The sequence below is a fragment of the Pogoniulus pusillus genome, chromosome 24, assembly GCF_015220805.1.
Source record: "Pogoniulus pusillus isolate bPogPus1 chromosome 24, bPogPus1.pri, whole genome shotgun sequence".
Classification (NCBI taxonomy): domain Eukaryota; kingdom Metazoa; phylum Chordata; class Aves; order Piciformes; family Lybiidae; genus Pogoniulus; species Pogoniulus pusillus.
The window spans coordinates 10,522,377-10,549,249 of NC_087287.1; the positions used below are offsets into that span (position 1 = coordinate 10,522,377).

A 26,873-nucleotide genomic window follows, 5' to 3' on the forward strand; every position below is an offset into this window, starting at 1 on the left:
TTAAGTGGAGGCTGGATGAGGCACTTAGTGCCGTGGTTTAGCCAATAAGAAGGGTTAGGCGACAGGTTGGACTCGATGATGCTAGAGGTCGTTTCCAGCCTGGTCAATCCTGTGCTCTGTGGTACCAGTCCCGCCAGCAGCTGCCGCCACGGCACTACATTTCCCGGCACGCACCGCGCTCCGCCGGACCCGGCAGGCTCTGGCGCGGTGCATCCTGGGACTTGTAGGCATGGGCCTGCGCAGAGGACACGGCGCGCACGGGGACCTCATTTCCCGGCGGACGGCGACGGGGCCGGGATGGCGGTCGGGAAGGATCTGCTGCAGCTGGACCTCTACGGCCTGCTGGGGATCGGCGAGAAGGCGTCGGAGAAGGAGGTCAGGACCGCGGGCCGGGAGCCCTCATTGCGCCGGGGAGAGGCTCGGAGCGGGGCCTTCCGCTGCCTCCCTGCCCTCTGCACCGGAGGCTGTGGCCGGGGCCAGGAGGCTGCTCTGGCGTGGGGCGGTGTTTGCTGCTTTCCGGGTGTTTAGCTGGGCGATTGCTTAAATTGCTGTTTTAATATGGTCTCGCTGCCCTGGGGCCTGCCGCGTTGTCGGCTGGAGATGTTCCAGGTGTGAAAACCCCACTTCTCCTGGCGTTGGCCTTCCCTTGGCTACTCTGAAGCCGGGGGGGGGGGGGGCAAGACCTGCCTTTGGAGGAGCATTAAACCACTCGGAGAGAATGGCAACATTTGTGTCAGGCAATGCATCTCTTGCTTGGTTTGTGTATGTTCCTTCAGGAGACCTCCTTGTGCTGATCAAGAATCCGCTTGTTAGAGGTTGCTCTTGCTCCTGGAGGTTCCCATAAGCCACCTTATTAATTCTGTGGGTTTAAAATTACATCTTTGTTTGGGTTTTCTTAGTACTTAATGGGTAAGTGAACACCAAACACAAGCTCTAAGGTGGGAACTGGCCTAGGAGAGTGATGTTTCAAGAGAGGTAAGGCTTTGGGTTAAGACTATTGGTAACTGAACAAAGTTTAATCTGAAAGGAATGCTTTGATTTCACTTCGTGGGAAGACTTTGTTGTTTTGTTTTTCGTTATCACTAAAGAGCAGTAGCAACACAAAGTGGCTGGAAAGCAGCCAGGAGGAAAGGGACCTGGAGGTGCTTGTAGATAGTAGGCTGAAGATGAGCCAGCAGTGTGCCCAGGTGGCCAAGAGAGCCAATGGCATCCTGGCCTGGCTCAGGAACAGTGTGGCCAGTAGGACAAGGGAGGTTATTCTGCCCCTGTACTCAGCACTGGTCAGGCCACACCTTGAGTACTGTGTCCAGTTCTGGGCCCCTCAATTCAAGAGAGATGTTGAGGTGCTGGAAGGTGTCCAGAGAAGGGCAACAAAGCTGGTGAGGAGCCTGGAACACAAACCCTATGAGGAGAGGCTGAGGGAGCTGGGGGTGTTTAGCCTGGAGAAGAGGAGGCTCAGGGGGTGACCTCATTGCTGTCTACAACTACCTGAAGGGAGGCTGTAGCCAGGTGGGGGGTGGCCTCTTCTCCCAGGCAACCAGTAATAGAACAAGGGGACACAGTCTCAAATTGTGCCAGGGGAGGTCTAGGCTGGGTGTTAGGAGGAAGTTCTTCCCAGAGAGAGTGATTGGCATTGGAATGGGCTGCCCAGGGAGGTGGTGGAGGCACCGTCCCTGGAAGTATTCAAGAAAAGACTGGATGAGGCACTTGGTGCCATGGTCTAGTTGACTGGATAGGGCTGGATGATAGGTTGGACTGGATGAGCTTGGAGGTCTCTTCCAACCTGGTTGATTCTATGATTCTAAGAGAGTAAAGCTTGGGAGCTAGTCTGGGGCTGACCAGTGACTTGGAGGCTGCCTGGAAATTCCACATAGGGTTTAACCAGGTGAAAGACACTGAGTTAGATGCTGCAGGGAGAGGGTGATAAATAGAGTTCTGTGATACTAAGAGGATGAAAAAATGACAGAATGGATATTATGGTGCAACTTACTAATTGAGAAGTGTGTTCAGAGTGCTTATCCTTATGTAAAACAACTCCAAATACCCCAAAGACCCCTTGGCATGCAGAGCAGCATGGCCAAGAGATGAGAGAGAGCAACGCTGATCAAGTAATGAAACCTTTCTTTGAGGTTCCAAACGTTTGCCACGGCTCTTGTGCCACTTGTGACTAGTGCACAGGGAGATGAATTACCTCTGCCTTATCAAGAGGCCAGGCTAGGTTTAGCTGCGCGGTTCTCTTCCCAGAGTTTTGTCCACCAGGCGGCGCCAGGCCCCTGCTCAGTCCTTCCCTTTGGCGGAGAAGTGCCTGGCAGTGACCAGAGCAGCAATTCCTCTCTTCTGTCTTGCTGCAGGTGTGTTCCTGTCAACGGGAGCTCTCTGGTAGAAGTGACTTAGCTCAGAAAGTTGACGATCGTTTTATGAGGCGTAAAGGAGGTTAAGCACTCTTTGGTACAAATATTCTTCACCTTGCCAGACTCAGCGTTTGCACAGTAAATGGTATTTGCCAAAGTTAAAGCTGCAGAGAGTGCAGCATCCCTCTGGCTAGAAGATTGCCCTGCTGAACCAGACTTGGCTGTCATGGTGGTGAGGTTTGACTGCTGTAATACTGAGCATCTAAAAGTAAAACCTGTGGCTTTGAAAGGCTTTGAGCCATTCAGACTACGTCCGCCTGCCTGCCAAGTGTCCTGGTTGTCCTTGCAGGACAGTGAGATTACAAAGAAGAGGTCACTCCCTTGGGGTTGAACACTGGGCCTTCAAGAGGTCTCATGCTATTTAGGCCAGGCAGAATCATAGAATCAAATAATGGTAGGGGTTGGAAATGACCTCTAGAAGTCATCGAGACCAACTCCCCTCCCAGTATAGGGTCATTTAGGGCAGGTCACACAGGAAGGCATCCAGATAGGTCTTGAAAGTCTCTAGAGAAGGAGGTTCCACAACCTCTCTGGGCAGCTGGCTCCAGTACCCCCATGGCAAATAAGTTTCTCCTGATGCTGAGGTGAAACTTGCTGGGTTCCAGTTTGTATATGTTTTTCCTTGTCCTATCACTGGGCACCACTGAATAGAGACTGGGCCTTTCTTGTTCCCCACTCTTCAGATATGTATAAACATTAATAAGATCTCCTGTCAGCCTTCTCTAGGCTAAACAGCCCCAGGTCTCGCAGCCTTTCCTCATCAGACAGATGTTCCAGTCCTTTCATTATCCTCATAGTCTCCCTTGGATGCTGTAGTAGTTCCCTGTCCCTCTTGAACCTGGACACAACACTCCAGATACGGTATCACGAGGGCAGAGCAGAGAAGGAGAACTTCCCTTGACCTGCTGACCACACTCTTCTGAGTGCACCCTAGGATACCCCTGGCCTCCTTGGCCACAAGGGCACACTGCTGTCCTATGGAGACCTTACTGGTAGGCTGTTGGAACTCCAGACATGGCCTTTATTTTCTGCCAGTCCTGGGGGATCTCTAATGCAAATGGATGCTGCTTCAGCCTCAGCCTTCTGCTGATTGCAGCAAAACCTACAACAGAAGCCCTCAGCATAGTGATGATTTTTTTTTTTTGCTTGTGTAGTGTTTTGGGGTTAATTTTTTTTCCAAGTTGCTTTTCCCAGCACAGATCTCAGCAGCACTTCCCAGTAAATGCCAATTCTGGCTCTTGCAGGTTAAGAAGGCTTACCGGCAGAAGGCACTGACATGTCACCCGGATAAGAACCCAGACAACCCCAGAGCAGGTGAGATGGGGACACAAACAACTCTTCCTGTTCTCACATGTGCTGACTCCTAGAGCTGGCTTTGCTTGACTTCAGGTCTGCCTTTACACCTGCTGCAGGGAATGTCTGGATTTGTGTCACAGCAGGCGTACAAGTGCAGGGCCAGGAGTTGTTTTCATCACTGCCAGAGAGTGCTGGGCTCTAGGGCTGAATGTGTACATGTTGGTGCTAGAAACAGCAGGGTTAAACTGGTGCTGAAATTAATATTTGCACCTCTCAAAGTCTTTCCCCCATGGTACCTGAATCCCAGCCCCTCAGCCATCCTGTCCCCAGTGTTTCTTGGCTGGTCACTGGTTTAATTCATACCTCTTGCAGTCAAAACTTCAATAACAAGATTAAATCTGATGTTGTATGAGCAGTGCCTGCTTTGTCTGAGGCAAGGCCCTGGCTGTGCAGCTGACTGGACCTAAACTGTCAGCAGAGCCTGGCTTCTGTGGCTACCTTGGGTTTATATTTTACAGTCACAGGCAGCAGTGGTAACTAGAGGAGTGCTGCTCATCAGGACCCCTCAAAATAGGCAACACTCTGCATCTTGACATTTCCCAACCTGCTGGACTACAGTCTTGACAATTTATAACTCTGGTACAGAGAAAATATGTCTGCCAGAAAAAGTAAATCCACTTTAGCAGCAATGAGGGGAAAGCCAGGGGAGGCTGACATCTGCAGGAGGTTGAGAAGTGATTTGAAGCATGCAGAGAAGCCTTATGGATGTGATCTTACAGGAAGAGAGTGAGCTGTACTGATGTGAAATACAAAGTTTGGCTCTTAGGCTGAAGAGCTGTTGGTGATGAAAGGGACAATTCGTTTGTCACAGTGATCTTCAGGCTGAGGAACATGTTTCTGAGAGGAGTTATTCTGAATCCATGTTTTCAAGGATTCTGTTAAAATGGAATGGTTCCAGGTTTTGTTCCTTCATTTACATTGAAGGTTGTGTGACAGGTGTTGTCCTTTGAGTTGAGGCGATCCTGGCTGTAGGTTGGCTTATGGATGCTTTGGGAAGGTGATTCTTGCTGCTGTTCTGCAGGTCTCTTCCCTGAGGGATTCTCTTTCCTGGTTGATCTCCAAGCCACAGGCCTGGTTCTCTGCACCTTACCCTGTTTTCTTCTCATTCCCAGCGGAAGTCTTTCACCAGCTGTCCCAGGCCTTAGCTGTCCTCACAGATACAGCAGCAAGGGTAAGGATGGTGGTGCCTTGTGGTGGGAGGGTTGTGGGGTGTAACTCTCAGCAAACGTGCTGGAGAAGTGTGGGCAACTCTCTCCTTGTCTGTCCTGCTCTCTTCTCCAGTTGTGACTTCATGAATGTGAGTCTTGTCTGTTTATCTAGTTCTCCATGAGATTAAATTGCAGGTGCCAGATAAAAACCTGGACAGCTGTTCTTTGTCTGAGGAGATGTGCTGGCAGTAGCTCTGTCTGTTTGCTGTAAGAGTGAGATACTGTCTTTAATAACGTGTCAGATGTGTGAAAATAAAAGGCTAAATAAAAGAGAGCACCACTGGCACGAGAACTCATTAAATCCCTGTGACAGTGCTGCTTTTGCAGTTCCCTTGAAGCCAAGATCTGACAAATAAATAACTCCTAAATGTAATCTTTGGAGCCTTTCTTTCCATGGGGCACAAGAGACTGGGAAAGCAAAAAGCTGGGTCACAGACTCTGTCTGTTTTGTCTCTTTGCTGTGGGAGCTCTGCAGGCTGCCAGATGTAGCTTGGGCTCTTCTTGCCATGAGAAGGTGGTTGAGTGTCTTCTGCTCCAGGCCTGAAAGTCTTTGGACTTATGAAGGGAGAGAATAAAAACCAAGCCAAAAAGAGCAAGTAACTCCAGAGAGAGACACATTGATAGTTCAGATTATAGGATCTAAAAACCTGGAATAACTCTCCTCTGTTCAAATGCTGCCAAAGCTTCTCACCCTCCCTCCGTGGGACAGTCAAGTTTTTGGTATCTAACAGCTTTTTGGCTCCTGTGTTTTAAAAAGGAAAAGGTGTTGAACAAGCCCTTTTCATGCAGGGAGGATAAGTGCCAGCTTCTCTGATTACTAAAAGAAAAGCAGTGCTCTCTGTAACTGTTCTACAGGTAGGACCTGAGCGTGTCTGCTGCTCTGTGCTTCAGCTACCACAGAACAGCTCTGTGCAGGGTTTAAACAGGTGCCAGTGAATTTGCAAGTTCTTAAGTCTCCATAGTGCTGAATGAACCTTGATGTGTTACTGCTGCTGAAGAGTTCTGATGCTCTTTGATCTCCTACATCCACAGGAGTCAAACGTTTGCTTTGTGCATTTATCTTTTCTATAAAATAGGCTGGTTTAGTCATAAAACCTTCCTCTGAACCCAACCTGATCTGTTACCAGTGCCCCTAAAGCTGCTTTTGCTATGTTTAGGGAGCCAAAATATTCTCTCTCAGCCCCAAAGATAGGTCAGACTCTCTCCCATACATTTTGCAGTTATTCTTGGAGTTCCTCACTCTTTCAGGCTCCATCTGGAGATCCTTGGACTTCTTCTCATGTTTTCAGGATATTTGTGTTAACTCCAGCACTTTCAGGAGGGAGGTCAGCAAGAAGCAGAAGATGCTGTACCCCTGCTTGCAGCATTTCAGTGTCTGATCTTGCCCTTGTTCATCACTTGCCATTTTATCTCTGGTTTCACCCTGTTTTGCTGGTTCTTTGACAGGCAGCTTATGACAAAGTGAGAAGGGCAAAGAAACAAGCTGCAGAGAGGACACAGAAACTTGATGAAAAGCGAAAGAAAGTGAAGCTTGGTAATGAAACCAAAACTTCCTTTGCTCAAAGTCTTAGTTAGCTGCATGTTTGTGTTGCTTTTGCTGTTGGAATTGCACTGGTGAGGCCATATCTCAAATCCTGGGTTCAGTTTTGGGCCTCTCACTCCAAGGATGTTGAGCAGCTGGAGTGGGTCCAGAGAAAAGCAATGAAGTTGGTGAAGGGTTTGGAGAGCAGATCTGGTGAGGAGCAACTGAGGGACCTGGGGTTGTTCAGCCTGGAGAAAAGAAGGCTGAAAGGAGACCTTCTCACTCTGCTTGGCATTGCTGAATTAATGGTTGGACTTGATCATCTCAGAGGTCTTTTCCAACTAAAATGATTCTATAAATTCACCACTGACTAACCTACTGCCTATTTGTGGCTTCTTTATGCCCAGTATAATGTTGTAGCCACCTGAAATCTCCCACAGTCAGTGAGGGTGGTCCTGCTCTGGGAGGGAACTAGGAGGTTTAATGACAGCTAAGGCTGCTGATCCATTGATGTGCTGGGCAAAGGAGAGGGAGCAGAGCTGCCAGAACTCTGCTCTGAAATTGATGTAGGTGTACCCATGTTTGTGATCTCCCACCTCTGCTCAGCAGTGAAAATTCCCTTTGGATTGTTTTAATTGTGTTTCTTTCTCTGCAGATCTTGAAGCCAGAGAACGAGAAGCCCAGAGCCGGGAGAATGAAGAGGAGGAGATCAAGACAACGAGAACATTAGAAGAAGAAGTAAAGATAAATTCTTGCATTTCTCTGCTTCTCTGGAGAAGAATTGCTGGAAGTCTTTACAGTTGTGATGAAAACATGGGATGAGATGCATGCAGCTGCATCCTTCAGCTTTTTGGGTTAATTGGCACCAGGGGAGAGAGGCAGCTGGAAGGGACCTTGTAGCAATCTGGCAAATGTGGCTGTCTTGGGGTTGTATTTTTTTGTCTATCCTTTTCCTTTGGCATAGCAGACAAATAACAACAGCTCATGGGCTCTGTGCTGGCTGATAGGGTCAGGGAACATGAGGGATCCGGTTTGGGGCATATATTGAAGCTGTGCCAACAGGAGCAGTGAGAGAGTGTAAGACAAAAGCTGTCTTTGACAGTCTAGATGGCATGAACCAAACACAGAACTGCGCCCTCAGGTGTTTGTGGTCTCCCTCTGCTGTAGATAATACGGCTGCGTGAAGAGGGCTCCCGACAGCTTGAGGAGCAGCAGAGACTCATTCGGGAGCAGATCCGGCTTGAAAGAGAGCAGCACATCCAAGGTGAGAAGAAGTGAGACTGGAGCCCTCAGCCAACATAAACTGAGTGTCCAGCTCTTCTGTAGCAGAGCTCACAGACATATGCAGCCTTGTACAGGATCCTGCTCAGCACTTTTTCAGGGATAAGGCAAAAGAGTAGGATTTCTGTGGTGCTGCTTGCTTAGAGATGATGTCCTGCTCTTCAGCACCTCGCTGCTGCTGCTGCTCTTCAGTGGCTGTTCTAAAGCACTGAATCCAGGTGGTCTGCTCTGAAGCCCCACAGTTATACTGGGGGGAAACAAAAGCCCTGCTCCTCTGTCACAATTGCAGCAGTCAGTGTGGCAGGCTCACAGCAGCGATCCAAGTCTGTAAAAAATAAGTTGCCATTGCTACCACTTCTGTGCCACTTCAAAGAGCTCACAGTGCTTGCCACCCAAAAGGGACTTGGCCTGGAGAATGAAGTTTTGTTTAGTCTGTGGTTGATGAGGCTTTACTTTTTGGGCCTTGGTTCTCTCCTGTTCCTTGGGCACACAAGGCCTTCAGCCCAGCTTTGTACAAAGAGCAGCAGCAAATGTGTCAGGAAATGAGCACACACTGAGCTGGAAAACCTCTGCCTTCTGCACTGCCACACAGCAACAGGCAGCTCCCACCTTTGAAACTCTCTTCTTGTTTAGTAGCTGCAGTTAATCTCTTCCATAAAGGAAGGGAGATTCTCCAGAATCCCAGAACCTCATCCTCTGGTGACTTTTGGAGCTCAAGTGTTCTAGTGGAGGAGTGTTTGCTGTTGCTGTAGTCTGTGCTAAATGCTCTTTAACTGAGCAGGTTTTACTCATCTGATTGGTTCTTCTTTCCTCTTTTCCCTCTTCAGGCAAACAAGACAGAAATAGAGCCAAAGATGAAATAACTCCTAAACTCAAAGTAAGACATCCTTAGAAAGCTGTTTTTTGGTGGAAGCTGATAAAACATTATGCAGTTTGGGAAAACAGAAGGGACACATCAGCAATATCTAATGTGCATTATGGAGATGAACAGTCCCTTTTGTTGCCTTTAGCCTTCCTCCCTCGCCCTCTACTGTCTGGTCTAGATTTGAGCCTGAAATTGAGTTAGCTCTGCTTTAAGCTTGGCAAAACATCTGCTTATTACCCTGATACAGCCTTTTGAGTCTGAGCTTTTTTTATTGCACTGAGCAATGATTCCCCCTGTTCCCCAAATAATTTGTTCAAGCACACTGAGATGCTGAAAACACTGCCTTGGTACTTCTGGGAGTGTTGGTGTAAATAGCAAACTCAATTCATGTGCAGGTGGTAGGAGCTGCTTGGAGCATGGCAGCACATCTTGAAATGGGCAAATTTAACTTGTTGTGTTTGTTTTCCAGCTCAAATGGAAATGCAGGAAAGAGGACGAGACCAGAGGAGGATACACAAAAGATGTTCTGTTGCAGATCCTGCAAAAGGTCCTGTCTGACACTTTCCTACTCCTTGATCTTCTCTTGCTCTCAGTGTGTAAGGAAGGACAGTAAATTCTGGGAGGCTGTAAACCCACAGTGGTTCATTTTCTCTCTCCTGTTCAGCTTTCTCTTGCCATTTACAGAGGTCAGCAGCGTGATCCATTCCCCAGCTGGAACCTCTGTCTCCCTCCTGAGACAGAGCAACTGCAAACTCTTCCCAGTGATGGTTGATGTGCTCTGTAGCTGTGTGGTTATGTTCACTTTAGCCTTCACTCAGAGCACTAGATGTTAGCTGCTGTGAGAAGTCAGAGGCAGGAGTAGACAAACCTTTGATCTGGCTAATCCCAGCATGTGATCTTTATTTTCCCTTCATCCAAGTACCTCCTGTAGTACTTTGAGATGAGCAGCTCTCTTGCACTGGGGCTTGCTGGGAGCAGTGTGTAGCTCCATGCCTTCCCAGGATTATTTCCTAGAGGGACAGAACTTATGACAGGTTGGGATCAGTAGAAGCCTGATGCAAGACAGAAAGAGTGTCAGCTCAAGTCTGTGAGAACACATGTTTCCTCTTTGCCTTCATGCCATAATGGAACTTGACATCTCTTCTGCCTCTGTAATTAACTTTCCTTTCTTCCTTTGTCTCAGCAGTATGGAGATGTGCTCAATTTGCTGATCTCCAGTAGGAAGACTGGGAGTGCAGTGGTGGAATTTGCCTCAGTGAAGGCTGCTGTAAGTCTGGCACAGACCCCAGATGTGTGTGTGGGAAGAGTGGGCAAGCAGAGGTGTTGCAGGAGGGAAGAGTTCCCAGTGTGACAGCCTGGAGATGCTGCTGGTCAGTCAGGCAGTGGACAGGGGTGAGAGTCTGAAGGTGCAAGTGGTTGAAGGAGTGGCAGAGCTGTCAGCATTAACTGCTTTGAAAGCTGGCCCTGGGCTGTTCAGTCAGCTCTCACTGAAGGTTGAGTTACCCTTGTGGAGATGGGCTCAGGGAGGTGTAGAGGTTCCTTCTGGTACTTGAATCCCAATGGCTTGTAACTGATGTGACTGTGTAAACAGAACTCACTGATTGCCCTGAATGTTAGTGCTTCCATCAACTCGAATTTACACTGTACAAGAGTCTCTCTTCCTTGGCACCTGCTTTCCCCCTCATACATCCAGATAACAAAACCCCTCACCAATTTCTGTGACCTGTTTATCAGATGTAACTGACAATGATGGGTTCTGTCCATGTTTAATGCAGATGTGGCCTTCGAAGGGTGCTAGTATAGGGCACCTTCATTGATTATGCCGTATGTGGTTGAGATGGAGAAATCATAGTTGGTAGTGCTCTGTGAGAGAGTGGGATCTGAAGTTCAGGTGGTGATGGGAGAATATTTTCATTTTTAGGAGATGGCTGTGAAGAATGAAGTTGGCCTGACAAATAATCCTCTCAAGATTTCCTGGCTGGAGGGCCAGCCCCAGCGCAGTCCCAGCTCTCTCCTTTCTGACAGCACCAGTCAGCCGAGGACATCACAGGTGAGGGTGCTGAAAGCTGTTCCTATAGCAACCTGGGTTTAACTGCTCTGTATTTATGGTACCAAACGCTGATCACAGCAGAGCTGTGAAGAAGCTCTTGGTGAAAGGTTTTCTGTGAGCCCTTCTGTGCTAAGTGCTGGCTTCTGTAAAGACTCTTTTGCTCGAGGGGCAGCACACTGAGCACACAAGCTGTTTGGGTGGCTGGATCACTACACAATCTCCCTTCTCCAAGGGATCAAACACGAAGTGCCTTGCTTAGCCCAAGGCTCTAATGCTGTTCCTCTGGATTTTTTTTCTAATGTGCTTTAACTGTGGGAATCCTCTGCCTGGCAGCTGGTTGAAATGGGTGTCCTAGAAGGTTTCTTTAGAGAGGCTTGGTTACTCACTGTGTTCACAGGAGAAGAACATTTCATTGTTGAAAGGGAACCTGCATTCTCAGGGTCTGCAGGAGGAGAGAAAGCAGCAGCAGATCAAATACCCTGCCTGGCTTGGATCCTCTTTGCCAGAGTGGTTGCTCTGAATGCAAGGTGTTTGTCAGCTCCTAACTGCTTCCTGTTTGTTTCACCAGGTAATCCCTGTGGAGCTGATGCTCTTGAGTAGCCAGATGTGTTCCAGCCACAAAACACAGGGGAGGTGACAATATCTACTAGTTAAGCCCAGGAACCAGGCAGATCTCCATACACAGTGCAGAGCCAGTGAGAATCCTGCAGGAGCAGCAAATTCACAGGGCTGGCAACAATGTCAGACAGTAAACTGGGAGAGAAAAAGCAGAATCTAATCCAGTTTGGGTATCCCTCAGTAGAAGAGAATAGGGACTGGCTCATCCCTATCTAAGGGGTGGCTGGCGCAGTTGGAGCTGCCTCTGTGGGTTCCAAAGCCCTGCCTTTTGCTGAGTTTATCTTGAGTAGTGTCCATGGCCAGGACTTGTTGGTGTGGAGCTGCAGTGTCTGTGTGCTGAGAAGGATTAGCCTGGTGGAGAGACTAGAGCAGCAAATGGAAGTGACTCACTTCTGCCCAGCACAGCCTCAGTCCCATGTTAGCTCTCAAAATGGTGAGGGGCTGTGGTCAATGATTTGCATCCTTTCTCAGGAGTAGCACTGCTGATGCTTGTTTGTCCTTTCTACTACTCTGTGTGTTAGCTGCAGTCTTGCTGTTCAGGCTGAGGTCTTCAAGCTGCTCCCTGCTTTTCCTACTTCCTGCTCCAAATCCTGCTGCTGCTTCCACTAGACTGCTTCCAAACTTTGGAAATGATGGAATTCAGTCATAGCTTCTCTTGGCTGTATGGCTTTTAGCTGCCTTGTCCTCAGCTACTTATCTCTGGACTACACAGGATGAGGTCTTTCAGGTACCTCTTGCCATGCCTCAACCCACCCCCTGCTTTTTCCCTCCATACTCTGTCTTGCTTCCCAGACATCAAGGTCCACATTCTTGCTTGCAAGCTGCAGTCATACAGTCCTGGTTTAAGCTGCCATTGCTTCCCATTTGCTGCTCCCTCCAGGTTGCTCTTATTTCTGTCTGAAGCCTCCCCCTTGTTTGTTCCCACCCTGCAAATGCAGCTCTGCTTCAGGAGGCAGCCCGAGAGCTGCAGTGTTCTCATGGCAACATGCTCACTGCTCACCCCTGCCCAGGAGCTGTGCTCCACAGCCTTCCAGGGAAGGACAACCATGTGCCAGCTAGACCTGGTGGGGTTTGACAGCAGTTCCTGGGTGACAGCAGGGCTGATTGTGGAAAAATGGTGCTGTCAGGAGGCAGTGAGTGCCAAGTACTTGCCCCCACAGGCTTGGGTGGCTCATTTTCTTCTGCAGCAGTGGGTGTGCATTGTCCAGCAGTTTCAGGAGAGCTGCTGGAACCAAGTGGGCAAGTTCTGCTTGACATCCAAAAGCTGATGTGTGGGCAGTGCTGATGGCTGCAACTCTGCATGTTCACAGTGCACAATGGCTGTACAGTGCTGTGAAGAGCACATTTTGCCCCAGCAACATCACAAAGTGCTCACTGCTGGCAAGGTCTTCATTTTCAGCAGTGGGATCTCCCTGCCAGTGCTCCTCACCATTCCTTCAGTCACACCAAGAGGAAAACTTACCCTGTCTGGCCCTCTGGCATCTGTTCTAAGCTTCTCTGAGGTTTCATAAAGTTTTGGGTTGTATTATCCGATGTGACTTCCATAGGTTAGAGCCACTTGTGCCTTCTCTAAATTATCTCTGCAATTTGGTGTAGCCAGCTTGGGGTTATCTGGGTGCATGAAGGTTGTCATGATTAAGAAGAGCCCTGGTATCTAGTCTAGCTATGAAAAAAGGTAAGAATTTGTGACCCAGTACTTCGTGCAGTGTCCTTTTAACACTTTGCCCCAACGTTGCTTAAAACATTCTCAGCCTGGCAGAGCTCTTCCCACTGCCCAGCTCACAGGGCGAAGAACTGTTTGCTTCTCTCCAAGCTGGCACATGGCCTGAGCTGCCATCACTCCTTGGGGGAAGACAAAGCTCCAGCCTCCTCCCAGCCCAGAAGAACAGAGCCACACTGCTTCCCACCCTCGTTCAGCATTCTCTGGCAGTGCCAGGGAGGATAGATCCTGGTCACTACCAGTTGTGCATTTGGTGCCCTAACCCTGGGCTTTTTCTGGCTTGCTACCAGTGAAATGAGGCAACAAGACGCTTCCAGTCACAGACACGTTTATTCTTCCACATCTGTACAGCTGATAGATCAGTGCATGCTTCAAGCAGCAGTATCTAGAGACATTCCTTTTCCTGCTAGTAGGGTAAACAAACCACCTAGATGGGTGCTTACCTGTTTCCAGGCCAACTGCACTTGACTTGGGGGAAGAGAAACCCACAAGAAAAACAGGAAAAATTAAAAGGAGGAACAGCTTTGATTTTTCACATCCAGACCTGGTGGGAGGAGAATTTTGTCTCTTGATCCTTGCTGTAGCTATGGCTTTGAGGTGCAGTGTTGCTGTCTCTGTGCAGGCTGCTTACCCACAAAGGATGTGTGCCATGTCTCCTTCTGTCCGTGCTCCACAGGGTCACAGCCACATCCCCAAAACAAGTCTCTTGCCAAACAATTCCCTTTGTCCATGAGGAGGAGATGCACAGTCAGGAGTGGGAGATTCCCAGTGTGGAGAAGGGAAGCTTGCCTACGATGTTCCAGCAGGCAGTGCTCTGGTCTGAGCTTGTGAGCACTGCTCCAGAGGACTCCTTAGCAAGGACAAGGATGGTCTGTGGTGGGTGAAGTGAGGACAACAGAACGGGCCACACACAACAGGAATGCTGCAGCATCCTTCCTCATAGGACTGGAGAAACTGGCAGCAGCAGCAGCAGCAGGGAAATGTGATCTATTAAATGCTAAATACCTTCAGATGGCGTAGTCCCTTGGGTTCTGTTTCCTGAGGGTCTGCAGAACATCCTCAAGAAGTGATAGCCCCAAATCCACTTTGAAGGACAGGAAGGGGTCAGACAGGTCAGGCAGAGTGGTGCCATTCTGGGAACCTGCCTCTGGGGTCCCGCAGTCTGTAGTCTGGTCCTTGTAGAACTGAGTCTGAGTGGCTTTGTGGTATTGATGAGTAGTACCAGAGAAGGAGATGTCAGAGTGAGAATCTGTGTGATCAATGATGTTAGGGCAGCTAGAACTGTCCAGGTAGAGCCGGGGAGGCTTGGGAGGTGCTTGTGCCTTGGCCAGGTTCTGCTCACTCTGACATGACAGGTAATCAGACTTGTCCTTCAGGTCCCTCAAGCATTCCCTCTTCTGGCACTGTCCATCACTGTCCAGAGTGTGGCTGTTCTGATTCAAGAGGATGACTTGGTTGCCCAGCTTTTTGTGTCTCCTGAGTGAGAAACGTCTGAAGAAGGTTGTGGACTTGATGGAGCCTCTCCGCCACGTATCCATGCTGATGGAGGGCAGCGAGGAGCAGGAAGCTGCTGACTCTTCACAGCCAGGTGCTGGGCTGAAGCCGCAGGACCTGCAGCAAGTCACACAACAGGAACAACCTCTTCCCTCTTCTCGTAGCTGGAAGGAAAACAGAGAGGCTGGTAGTGCAGGAAATGCAAAGCTCTCACTAGGTCCTTGTGCTCAGGAGCGGGTGGCCTGTCTTGGCTATGAAGGAGTCTCCTCCTTCAGAGGAGAAGGAACGGCAGTGGCTGAGGGTATTAAATCTCTGCTGCAGGAATGAGCTGGTGAAGAACAGCAAAGGCACACAGTCACCATGAGAACAGACTTAATCTAGCATCTAGAACAGAAGGGCACTTGGTACCATGGTAACCAGCCACCTTCTAGGGGAAGGGCACCACACAAAATCTCCGTGGGTGGTTGGAAGGGAGACGGTGACTCAGTCCCACTGAAGGAAACCGAAGGAACACGCTCCAGCGGAAACTGAGAAGCAGCAAAATGCAGATGGAAAAGACAATCTTTGGGAGAACTGAATGAAAAATAAACTTACTCTGTGTGGGAGCAGCACCCAAGTCCAACAGGCAGCGAGGAGAAACTGCTGAAGCACTCAGAGTTGTGGCCACCACCTTCACCGGTACATGGAACGCTGGAAGAAGCAAGTCCAGGGAGGATTCAGCCAGGTTGGACCCAGAACACTGAAAATGCCCAATTCCTTCTTCTCTTCAAGTGCCTCCTGTTACCACTTCCCAGGCTGCAGCTCCGTGTGTGGAAGTGTTTGTTTTGAGCCAAGCCCTTGCTGAGTCAGCCACGTCAGAACCTGGGGTTTACACTATTGGTGATTGCCAGGATTGCAGGAAGTAGGTGTGTGGAGCAGCAGAGCTCCAGAGCTCCAGCCCACACTCTGCTGGAGAAGACAAGCTCCCTTAGCAGCACCTGGGCTGCTGGAGAACTGTCAGTGACTGGTAGCCCGCATTGGATCTGCCTGCTTCTTCTCCGGGTGCTCTCCTCATGGCTCCTTGTATCAGCAGTGCTCCCAAAGGAGGACAGAAATAATCGCTTGTCTGTTTTAAATGTAAATGAAGAGTGTTGAGGTGGTGATTCAGGTTTGGATGGGTGATTCATCTGCATGAGCCTCATCTAGGCTACTTCATTCAGCCCGGGAGATGATAGTGAGGATCTGTGGTTGGTGGACAGGGGCCTTGAGAAAGCCTGGTTCTGCCACTGGAGGCTGACAGAGGCTGGTGCTTTCTCAGACACGGTGCACATCGCTGCCTGCTCTGAACGGGGACTTCAGTCATGCAGCTCCTAATGTGCCTGTTATGGTGTCTTGGTCTCTTCATTTCCCAGGTCGAGTTTCTCATCTCTTGTGGGCTTCTCTTTTCGGTCCCACAGCTGCAGGAGCTGATCTGAGGGCACTCCAAACCAGATCTGCACTAGCCTCATTATCATGCAGAAGCACAGGGTTGGAAGGGACCTTCAGAGATCACTGAGTCCAACCTCCCTGCCAAAGCAGGGTCAGCTAGAGAAGGTCACACAGGAACATGTCCAGGCAGGTTTGGAATGTCTCCATAGATGGAGACTCCACCACCTCTCTGGGCAGCCTGCTCCAGTGCTCCAGCACCCTTAAATTAAAGCAGTTCCTCCTCGTGTTTAGATGGGCACAAACTGGAACATAAGAAGCTCCATTAGCCCTTGTAATGTCACTGGGTGCAACTGAACAAAGACTGGTCCCATCCTCCTGACACCCACCCTTGAAGCACTGATGAGATTTCCACCCCCCTCAGTCTGCTCTTCTCCAAAGTAGAGAAGATCTTACTGAACAGTTCTGTTGCCTTTCCATCCCTTGTGTTTAAAGTGTCCTCAAACCACAACCAAATTTAGTTCCTAGAAAAATGAATGTGAGATTCTTTTTTCATTCACCTTCTGTCAAGACTCTTTCTATTTCCACCTGAGCTGTCAGCCAAATGAGATGGATGTTTCCAAGCACTGCAGCACTTTGAATACCTCTGAAACAGTGAGGCCACCTACTAATGTTCAATGGCTTTTGAAAGCAGAGTGCCAAAACCACCACTTTGCTCCACGATAGCAGCTGTCATCTGCTGCCCACATTTATTAGGTAGAGTCTGCAATCAACTTGGTACGTGACAGTTGGTACCACACACAGCAGAAAGGCTCCAAGAGCTGTTAGGATCTTAAAACATCCTTGTGTCAGCTTCAGGAACATAGCTGGTGGGTTTCTTCGTGTGGCCACTTTCATTTGGTTTCTTCTCTCTCATAACAAGTGATAGAATAAGAAGAAATTACCCAGAAATGAGAAGATACTACCTAAAAAGGTTGGACCAGGTGATTCATGGGATCCCTTCCAACCTGACATTCTGTGATTGTGTGAAATGGCCTCAAGCAGCCCTAGAGGAGGTTTAGGTTGGACATGAGAAGAAACTTCATGAGTAAAAGGTTCTCAAACACAGAAACAGGCTGCCCAGGGAGGTGGTCAAATCCCCATTCCTGGAGGTGTTTAAAAGAGGCAGAGATGTGATGCTGAGGAGCATGGATTAGCACCAGATGTGGTAGGGACAGAGAATTTGAACTTGATCATCTTAAAGGTCTTTTCCAATCCGAAAGATTGTATTCTGTGATTCTGTGGCAAAACCTCAGGGAGGTTTGGTTGGGTTTCATTCATTACCCTTATCTAACGGGTGCAGCATGTGCTGAACTCAGGCCACCAGAGCTGGACTTGCAGAGCAAGCTTCTCACCCACAACAACCAGCCACAGCCAGGCTGCTTTGCTTCCCCACCCAGGCTGGGTGCTCCAGCAGGCAGAGGGTGATAGTGCTCCCTGCCTGCCCCACTCCTGCCTCACCAGCAGCATGCCTCTGAAGCAGCTCTTTCTGTGTAGGCTGGGCAGATTTTACACCTTACCTGGTACTGTGCCTTCCCTGGAGGTGTTCAAGGCCAGGCTGGACAACACCTTGAGCAACCTGCTCTAGTGCAGGGTGTCCCTGCCCATGGCAGGGGAGTTGGAACTGGATGATCTTTAAGGTCCCTTCCAACCTAAACCATTCTGGGGTCTCTGGGGTCAGCCTGCTGTGAAGCACCTTCCTGGTGCTGAGGGTGGTTTGAGGGGCTGGGGCTTGCTGTCTGTGACCAGTTGTGTCTGTCTTCTGCTCCCAGGCCTCAGTGGTGTCGGAGCGGGACTATGAGAGCCTGGTGATGATGAGGATGCGCCAAGCAGCAGAGAGGCAACAGCTCATTGAGCAGCTCAAGCGGGAAGAAGAGGAAGAGTCTCACACCTAGCACCAGAGAGTATGGATTCTCCCCACTCATCAGTCTTCATCTCCAGAGCTGTTTCTTAAATTAAGCCAATAAATCTCCTTTTTTTAAAGCCACTGTAGGAATAGCAATTCCCTGTGAGTGCAGCCCTCATCCCCTTCCAGTGTGGGGAGCAGAAAGGGTGCAGAGTTACTCTGCATTAACCTGTTGGTCAGTGCACAGAGCAGTTGTCTAGCCAGGTGTGAGGGGTGTTGTCACCCCACCACTGCTTTTAATTCCTGAAAGGTTGTTCAGGAGCCACGGATCCAGAAGGTTTTGGTTAAGACAAGCCACAGAAAGATGTTGGTCTCTTGAGAGGAATTTTATTGGTGTTACCCCCAGTAGCTATGCACAGTCCCAAACCATCCAGTGTGGCTGTTGCTCAGCTGAGGTTACAAAGCCTGTACCCAAAATGTCCCCAAGAGTTTCCTGTGCTGTTCTGAGGCTGTTTCAGGATCAGGGTTACACCCAAACAGCACTTTTGGGGTTGGAAGGCTGCTGCTGCTAACCACAGTCCCACTTGTAGAGGAACCAGGCTTGCTGCTGGGTGAAGGGGTTGTCAAGGAGCACTGCGTAGGTTGGGCACATCTTGCTTATGTCTCAGGGATGAGATGGATGCCATCCATGCTTGGCTTCTCCTCCCTACTCCCACAGCCCAGGAGAAGACATGCCCTGACCTCACAGCCCAGCATGGACCTCTCTGGGGCGGAACAGGCAGAGGACTACTGGAACTTCCTCCAGTGTACACTGAGTAGATGATGATGAAGGTATGAAGAGATGGTGTTTTCCAGCCTGCTGTTCATCTGAGTGCAGAGGTGGAGCCATCTGCTCTCAATGCCTGATTTCATCTGGACTGGGCAGCCCTTCCTTTCCCCAGACTTGTGAAAGAGCAGGATGGAAAGCTTCCGCCAGGTCAAGTTGTGCCTCTACACCACTCCCTCCCCTGTGCCCAAGTGCCTGGAGTCAGAGACAGAAAGGAACGGTGGGGGAAGGTTTGCTATCAGTCCCGTGCAAGGTGATCTCCAGCAGGATGTTGGCCAGGAGGAAGGCAGGAGTCTTGCTTGCTACTCCTTGTGGAGGCACCACACCAGGGTCTGCCCCACACCCGTCATGCTCACCACCCGGTAGCCACAGCTCTCCAGCTTGTTCAGGACAACCCGCGGCGCCTCGTTCACGTAGTACTCGGAGCTGCCAGCAGGAAGGAGCAGAAAGAAAATGAGGTGGAGAAAGAAGAGAGCAGAATTTCCTTGTGGAAGCGAATCTGAACCACAGCAACCACAGCTGGCACCATGTCTATGTGACACACTGTCTTGGTTAACCAGAGGAGGAAGGCCAAACCTCTCATCTACCAAACCAAGGAGAAAGCCTGACCAAAATGGAAGGGTTGTGGTCAGTTGAAACATGGTTTGGGGACTAGTTGGCCAAAGCCATGTGCTGCTTGGTTAGCTGGGCTGAAACTGCAGCAGCAAGGGTTCATCAGTATCCACAGCTGGGAGCTGACAGGAAAAGGGGAGGAAGAAATTCATGGAAATAAGGAAAGGAGAATGGGGCAGGTGTCCTGAGAAATGACAAACAGCATGCCCATGGCAGGGGCTTGGAACTGGGTGATCTTTAGGGTCTCTTCTAACCCAAACCAGCCTGATTCTGTGTCTGTGAGTTGAGTGTTTGTAAGAACCTGTAATAAAAAATTTGGGGAATGGAATAAAATGTTCCTGGTTTTCCAAAGGCTTAATTAAGAGAGCTGCCAAGCAGGGTGGAGCACAGACTCCTCCCTGCCCTGGCAATCTGTGTGCTGTAGGTGTCCAGAGCTGACACTTGGCATCTTTGTCCAGCTTTTATTCTTCTCTAGTTTCTGCTGGCTCTGGAGCAGCAGCTGTCCTGATCCCTGAGGCTGCTCCTTCCCTGAAGACTTGAGGCTGGAAAATGGATGGTAATTGCGGAGTGGGAGAGCAGCACCACAGAGACAGAACGGGATGAAGGAAAATGGGATGGAAACTCTCCCCCATGAGGGTGCTGAGGCACTGGGACAGGTTACACAGAGAAGTGGTGGAGTTTCCAAGCCTGGCAGTGTTCAAAGCCAGGTTGGATGAGGCCTCGAGCAGCCTGGTCTAGAGAGAGGTGTCCCTGGCCATAACAGGGGGGTTGAACTAGATGACCTATAAGGCCCATTCCAACCCAAACCAGTCTATGATCCCATGAGTGAGGTGGGCAGGCAGCAGAGCTGCAGTGGATGGTGACCCTCAGTGCAGGGTTTGGCACCTTCCTATTTCTTTTATCAGAGCTTCTGGATGCAGGGCATCTTCCAGCAGGTGGGATAAGCTCCAGAACAGTTCAGCTCTTGGATGACTCACTGTGCTGGAGAAGCTGATAATGGTGGGCTACAGGATCATTGGCCATCTTGTTTGGGCACCTCAACAAAGGCTCTCCTCGTTTTCACTCTAGTAACAATAGAAAAGGTCCCAAATTGTTTCCAACATTGCTCTTGCTCCAGTTGCAAAACACTGATGGGAGAGGGGAATGCTTGTAAAGCCAGGGATGGCAGCAGGATGTGAAAGCTTGCTTCAGCTTCCCAAGGCAGACTATAGTTTGCTGTAATTACAGCTGTGCTGTGGAGATAATGTGTATGATTATAAGTGTCTTTGAACTTAATTCCTTCTCTAAGAGGGTTGCCACATCGCCCTCAGCCCCGCACGCTGGGGCTGGTAAATATTGTTCCCATTATGCAGAGGAAGGAGCTGGGGCAGGAGGGGTTGGTTTGTTATCTGCAGGAACCTAAGATCCCAGCGGCCCAGCTGAAAGCAGGAGGGAAGGAGTTGCCCAGGGCTTCACACAGCACACTCGTGTGGAGTGACACAAAGGGCTGCATGCTGTGCCCATCAGATACGCTGCTGTTTCCCTGTGGAACCAGTTTGGGTTGAGATGGAGTGGCTGGGAGCATCTGCAAAGCCTTCCCTCCCAGCTAAATGCCAGCAGGGAACAGAAAAGTCACCCGAGGCTGGAGAGGACACTGCCCATGGCTGAGCCCTGCTGCCAGATGTGCCAGAGCCAGGGCACTCAGCTCAGTGCATGGGGATGGGGGTTGAGCTGGGGCAGGTGCATCCTCCACAGGCAGCTGCTGCCAGAGATGGGGCAGATAACCTTCTGGTGACACCTGCCCAGCTCTCCTATCTTCCTTGCAGAGGGGCTTTGGCTCTGTCCTGGGGAACAGCTGAACTGATGTGTCAGCAGGTGCCTCAGCACAGGAGAGAGATGTCCACACAGTTCTCAAACCCTTCCAGGGACAGTGACTCCACCACCTCCCTGGGCAGCCTGTTCCAGTGCCTGAGCACTCTTGCAGCTAAGGCTGCATGTCCAAACTAAACCTCCCCTGGCCACAATTTTGAGCCATTTCATCTTCTTCTGTCAACTGATACTAGGGAGAAAAGACTGACCCCCATCAGGCTCCAGCCTCTCTCTCAGGAGAGAGCCCTCAGACTCCTTTTCTCCAGGCTGAACAACCCCAGCTCCCTCAGCTGCTCCTCACCAGATCTGTTCTCCAGATCCTTCACCAGGGTTGTCCTTCTCTGGACACCCTCCAGCACCTCAGTGTCTTTCCTGTGGTGAGGGGCTAACTTGCTGCCTCAAGTACTGCTAGCTTTAAGTACTTCACCTGTAGATGAGAGTGCCCTAGCAGGTCCCTGTTGCTTAGACCTTTCCTTTCAGGCTCCCTCTGAGGTCACATTGAAGATTCTGGGACACATGGTGCTACAGGAAGGGCAAGATCTTCAGCGTCCTGCAGTCAGGTTGGCTGCTGCCAAAGCCTTGAACTGCGGTGGATGGAAAATCCTCCTGGGCCGTGGGGCAGCTGCTGCTCTTCTCATGCCTGCTTGGATTTTTGGCAGTGTAGCAGCTGGAGCTCACCCTTCTGGCCTGCTGCTGTGCCCCTGAGGTGCTAGCAGCCACAGCCCAGCCAGCTGATTCCTCCACCCCAGTTGCTCAAACAGGGAAGATGTGCCAGGGGAACACCGCAGAGCTGCCCTGGGTCTGACACAGGCTGAGCCATCTGAGAAGGAAGGGAGCTCAAAATGCTCCAGGCCACAGGCAAGGATGAAAGGTGGGGAATCCATCAGGAAATCCCATGGAATGCTCAAATCCCTTCTCCCAAGCAAGGAAAATGTGTCACTCTGCTTCCTTATAATGCTGCATCTCCTCCTGGGCTGCTGGAGCAGACCCCATAGCAGTGTTTGATCTCTTTCTTCTCCACCCCACTCCTAGAGAGCCTTGTCCCTTCTGCCTTTGTGAAGCCACTTTTTGTCTCCCCACAGCTCTCCCTTCTCCCATTGCATAACTCCCTGCCTACTCCAAGGCTGGGCTTGGCAGGCACCAGCACAAAGCTGCTGCTGCTGCCAATCTCCTGCCCACCCACAGGCTTGGGAGCAGCAGCAGGAGATAGCTCAGCCTAGCAAAGCCACCCCAAGCTGCTGGGCAAGGAGAGGGGCCTGGGACCAGCCTCCCTGCAGAGGTGGGGAGCTGGCAGTGCCCTGAGTTCAGAAGGGCTCTCATCACAGAATCCCAGCATAGTGGGGGTTGGAAGAGACTTCTGGAGATCATTCAGTCCACCCCCCCTGCTCCAGCAGGGTCACCCACAGCAGGTTGCCCAGGTTCACAATGTCCAGGTGGGGCTGGGGACATGGAGAGAGCCAAAAGCATATGGTTGGGAACAGACAGGGTAATGGGCTGCAGTGGGGGGACATGATGGAAGGTAGCTCCAGCCCAAGGAAAAGCCTTGGGAGCCATCAGGAGGGGCTGGCTCAGACTCCAGAAAAGGGGAGAAACCTCATGCTGCAGGAGGGTGGGATGGGAAGGGACAGACTGTGGAGGAGAGTGTTGGGTGGCTGAGGACCAAGAGCAGCCACAGCCAGAGCAGGATGGGATGGCACCGTCTGCTTCTGAGCATCTTAGGGCTGGAGATGACAATAAGATGGAGCTGATAGTAAAGCAGAGGAGGTTTGTCTGTGAAGATTGAGGCTGGGATGAGTCACAGAATCACTTAAATTGGAAAAGGCCTGCAAGACCATCAAGGATGAAGGCAGAGACTCAAATGCTGACTGTGCCAGCGTCATTTCAGTCGGGACATGTTAAGTGACATCCAAAGCATCCCCAGTGACCCAGGGGTAAGGAGGGAGGGGAGGCAGGTTAGGTGCTAAAGTGGGGTCAGAGGAAGGACAAAGAAAGAACTCAATGAAATCTCTGACAGTGTACCCCTGGTGAGCATCAGCAGGCAGGGCGAGGTCCTGTCACCATCAGCTAGTCCTGGGATTAAACATGCAGCCAGAAGGCACCACAGGGGACATGAGGAGTGGGAACTTTCTCTGTCTTCTGGGGAATGTAAGGAGAGGAGAGAGCTTAGAGTGTCACCAAGGAGCACTTACAAGTTGTTCCCCAGCATGTTCCTCTTCGTGGCACCCAGGAAGGTCATCAGGCTGGGGTCCGAATGTTCATCTCCCACCATGGTGGGGCCAACCTCCTGCAGAGAAGGCAGTGGGTGAGTGATGTGCAGCTGCAGGGCTACTGCAGCTCCAGTAAGAGCTTCACTGGGAAGGGGATTAGTGTGAGTCGCCTGCCCACCGCAGGAGAGGACCTTGATGGCCTTGCTCCTAGAGGGCCACCTGCTGGCTGAGCTCTCGGTGGCTCCGGTCCTCGAGGATCCACCCTCGGCAATCCTGTAGGACAGCAGACGGAACCCCTGGGTGCCGGGTTGTGCCCTTTGACCCTTGTCCTGTCACTAGGCACCACTGACAAGAGTCTGGCCCCATCCTCTTGCCGCCCAGTCTTTATCTCTTGCTGAGCATTGATCGGATCCCCTGTCAGGCTGCTCTTCTCCAGGCTAAACAGCCCCAGGGCTCAGCCTTTCCTCCTCACAGAGGTGCTCCAAGCCCCTCAGCCTCTTCATAAACTCCATTGGACTGTCTCTAGTAGTTCTCAGTCTCTCTTGAACTGGGGAGCCCAGAACTGGACCCAGGACTCCAGCTGTGACCTCACCAGGGCAGAACAGAGGAGGAGGAGGAGAACCTCTCTGGACCTGCTGGCCACACTCTCCTTCGTGCTCCCCAGGAGATTGGCTTTGCTGGCTCATGGGCCACTTGTCTCCCAGCACTCCCAGGTCTTTGTCCTCAAGAACCCAGCACCCCTGACTCAGGGAGAGCTGAGCCACAAAGCAGCCTGCCACTGACCAGCCAGAAAGTGGAGAAGTCCCAGGTGGCTGAAGAGCTGGTGTGGGGCAAGGGAGCAGCAGAGCAGACAGCACTCCTCTCCCAACCCATGCTGGCAAACTATGTCCCCAGTCCATCCCAGTTATAAGCACTTGTGCAATGCCAGGGACTGGGTGCTGAGCTCTGTGGCACACAGGCACCGTGGAGCTGGGAAGAGCATTCTGCTGGGGGTCCCCAAGCAGCCTCTTGCCTGCAGCCCTGTGCTGACAGCCCCACGGGAGATGTGCCAAGGGGTTGTGACCCATCCCCACCCTCCGGCACTGCCATGAAAGCAACAAGGCTGAGCCCACAGCGAGGCCAGGCTAGGTTGTGCCCAGTCAGGGCTCAATGCCAGCTTTCAGGGGTGTGTGTTTGCTGTGTCCTGCTGTAAAGCAACTTCCCAGCAACGTGCTGAGCCCTGTCTCCTGCCTTCTCCTAAATGCTTCATCTTGGCCCATGTCCACTTCATCCACCCGTATGGCCCCAAACCTTGCTGCCGGCATTCTGTTCCCTGGGTTTGGGATGTGCAAGGGGACAGCTCAGCAGCAGCATCCTCACCAACCCCTCAGCAGGGTGCCAGCTGCCTTTTTTCACCGTTACTCCCTTTCCTACCACAAACCCACATCCTTGTATTTTGGCTCTCAGACGTTAGGCTCCCCTTTGTGCTGGGGAAAGGAGAACACATCCCCCCCCCCCCCCCCCCCCCCCCCGGAGATCCACAGCTATCGGCTCCTCAGCAGCGAGCAGCGGGTGGGCAGCAGCTGCAGGAAATCCCAATTCCCTTCTGCCCTCAGAGGACATTAGTGGCTCAAGAGATAGCTCTCAGCTCAGCCTCGGCCAGGGCTCCCGCTGCTGCCAGCAGCGTCCATTCCTCCAGCTTCATTCTGTGTTCCCTACTCTGAAACCACTTTGGAGGGAAAAGTGAAAACCAGGAGCCAGGACACGCAGCCCGAGGTTGGTTCCTTTGAGGTTCTTGGGCTTCTACAGCAAGTTTTGAATCCCGTGTTTGGAAGAGTTTAGGGGGAAAGGAGCTGGGGTGCAGAATCCCAGGGACTCTTCCTACTCCTTGGCACCTTCTGCCCTTTGGGATGGGGTGATGGAGGTGTGAAGGTGATGGAGATGTGGGGGTGATACATCTGTAGAGGTGAAGAAGATGTGGGAGTGAAGGGGACGTGAGGGTGATGGAAGTATAAAGGTGATTGAGTTATAAAGGTGATAGAGGCATGAACCTGGGGGAGGTGCAAGGGTGATTCTGCATGGCATGGCCGTGCCGGGCACCTCGCACCAGGGCACAACATGACTGTGCTGGGGGTCCCCTAAATCTGCTGGGCATCTGTGGATGAATTTCTCACCAGTAGAGGACATAAATTGATAAACAGGAACAACTCGTGCTGAGAAATGTCCTTGGGACGCTGCTAGCCCAGGAAACCAAACTGTAAACAAGTGAGCGCCCCACACACAGCTGCAGTGGGCAGAGTTAGATAGCCAAGGGGGCTGGAGTAGGTGGTCTGGAGGGCTGACCCTTTAGAATGTTATTTCATATTAACCTATGCACGCATTACATGTAACCTTGCACTCATCACTTGTAACCAATCTTACGTTGAGCAAGCCTCTTGTAAGAGTGCATAGAAGTCTCTGCATCACGGAAATAAAGCGGATTATGACCTTCTAACCATATTGGTGAACAAAGAGTCATTTTACCCAAGCGCTCCACCGGCAGGCATCACCCCCAGAGACCCTTACCCACCACCTCCACCCCTTCCCAGCAGCAGCAGCACAGCCCCGAGGACTGCCGGAGCAGCGGCGCCCGATGCTCCCGTTCCGCCGCTCCCGTCCCGCCGGCGGATCTCCCCCGCCCCGTCCGTGCCCCTCGGTGCCCGCCCGGGCCGGGCTCACCATGCGGATCTGGGTGCTGATCAGGAGGTACGGCATGGTCCGCTCCCGCTCCGCTCCCAGCGCTACTGGGGGGCCGTGCCCGGGGGCGGCCCCGAGCCTCCCGCCCCGCCCCGCCGCGCCCCCGGGACCCGGGACCCGCCCGCCCCGGCTGCGGCGAGGGCGGGGGGCCGGGGTACGAGTGCCCTCCGGTGATGTTTAAGGCGGCGCTTGGAGTGGATTTTGGCCCCAGCCGGGGCACCGAGCCCATCCCCGCCGGGGCCGGGGTGGGTACGCGGCCCCGTAGGGCACTGCCTGCCGCCGGTCCCCCTCGAGGCTCTCGGGTCCGCTTCCCGGCAGCAGGAACCTCTCCATGCAGCTCGGCAGAAAGGAGCGGCAAGCCCGAATCAGTTCCTAATGAAGTTGCTAATAACCTTCAGAACCAGCTGACTGCAGGAGAGAGTGGAAGGACGTCTCAGCGCGGAAGAGCTGGGATCATGCAGCGTCCTTCTTGTCTGACCCGGGGCTGGGCTCTCTGAGCTGTGCCGAGTTATTTATTAGCCCTCACCGGGGGCAAGGCAGAAAAATCAACATTTCTGCTCAACTAGGCCAAAGGAGAGGCTCCCACAGAGCGAGACCTTGTAACTGGGATTGCTACCATCAGGAGTGGGGGGTTTGGAGAGACAAAAGAAAAGAACCAGCAGAGGTCCATGGTGTCATCTTCCTAGAATGTGGCCCAAATACCTTGAAATATTAATTTTGGGCTGTATGTGAGGTACCTCACTCCATGAGCCAAGCAATACCTCATTTAGATCACCCACATCCAAAGCAGACTCTTCCCAAACTCCCCCCCCAGCCAGAACAGCCCCAGGGTTTGTTCAGAACTCTTGTTC

At 51.4% G+C, this 26,873-nt stretch overlaps 3 protein-coding genes across 5 annotated transcripts; 1 reads left to right on the top strand and 2 right to left on the bottom strand.

Moving 5' to 3' along the window:
- The first annotated feature begins 247 nt into the window (after positions 1-247).
- DNAJC17 (DnaJ heat shock protein family (Hsp40) member C17) lies at positions 248-19,585 on the top strand. Of its 2 annotated transcripts, none has more exons than XM_064163535.1 (11): positions 248-375; positions 3,656-3,725; positions 4,880-4,938; positions 6,422-6,509; positions 7,153-7,235; positions 7,665-7,761; positions 8,606-8,655; positions 9,113-9,190; positions 9,827-9,910; positions 10,565-10,693; positions 17,741-19,585. In XM_064163535.1, the coding sequence occupies exons 1-11, from the start codon at positions 298-300 to the stop codon at positions 17,861-17,863; spliced, it is 939 nt and encodes a 312-aa protein (XP_064019605.1). In that variant the 5' UTR covers positions 248-297; the 3' UTR covers positions 17,864-19,585. The 2 variants fall into 2 exon arrangements, with proteins under 2 accessions (XP_064019605.1, XP_064019606.1); XM_064163536.1 differs by having other exon boundaries at positions 249-375; positions 9,830-9,910.
- Positions 13,343-15,476, bottom strand: C24H15orf62 (chromosome 24 C15orf62 homolog). Of its 2 annotated transcripts, none has more exons than XM_064163538.1 (2): positions 15,120-15,476; positions 13,343-14,689 (listed from the first exon to the last, which is right to left on the bottom strand). In XM_064163538.1, the coding sequence occupies exon 2, from the start codon at positions 14,567-14,569 to the stop codon at positions 14,039-14,041; it is 531 nt and encodes a 176-aa protein (XP_064019608.1). In that variant the 5' UTR covers positions 14,570-14,689; positions 15,120-15,476; the 3' UTR covers positions 13,343-14,038. The 2 variants fall into 2 exon arrangements, with proteins under 2 accessions (XP_064019608.1, XP_064019607.1); XM_064163537.1 differs by having other exon boundaries at positions 13,343-14,853.
- GCHFR (GTP cyclohydrolase I feedback regulator) lies at positions 18,182-26,111 on the bottom strand. Its single transcript, XM_064163539.1, has 3 exons — positions 26,005-26,111; positions 23,290-23,384; positions 18,182-19,066 (listed from the first exon to the last, which is right to left on the bottom strand). The coding sequence occupies exons 1-3, from the start codon at positions 26,038-26,040 to the stop codon at positions 18,943-18,945; spliced, it is 255 nt and encodes an 84-aa protein (XP_064019609.1). The 5' UTR covers positions 26,041-26,111; the 3' UTR covers positions 18,182-18,942.
- Positions 26,112-26,873: the final 762 nt, after the last annotated feature.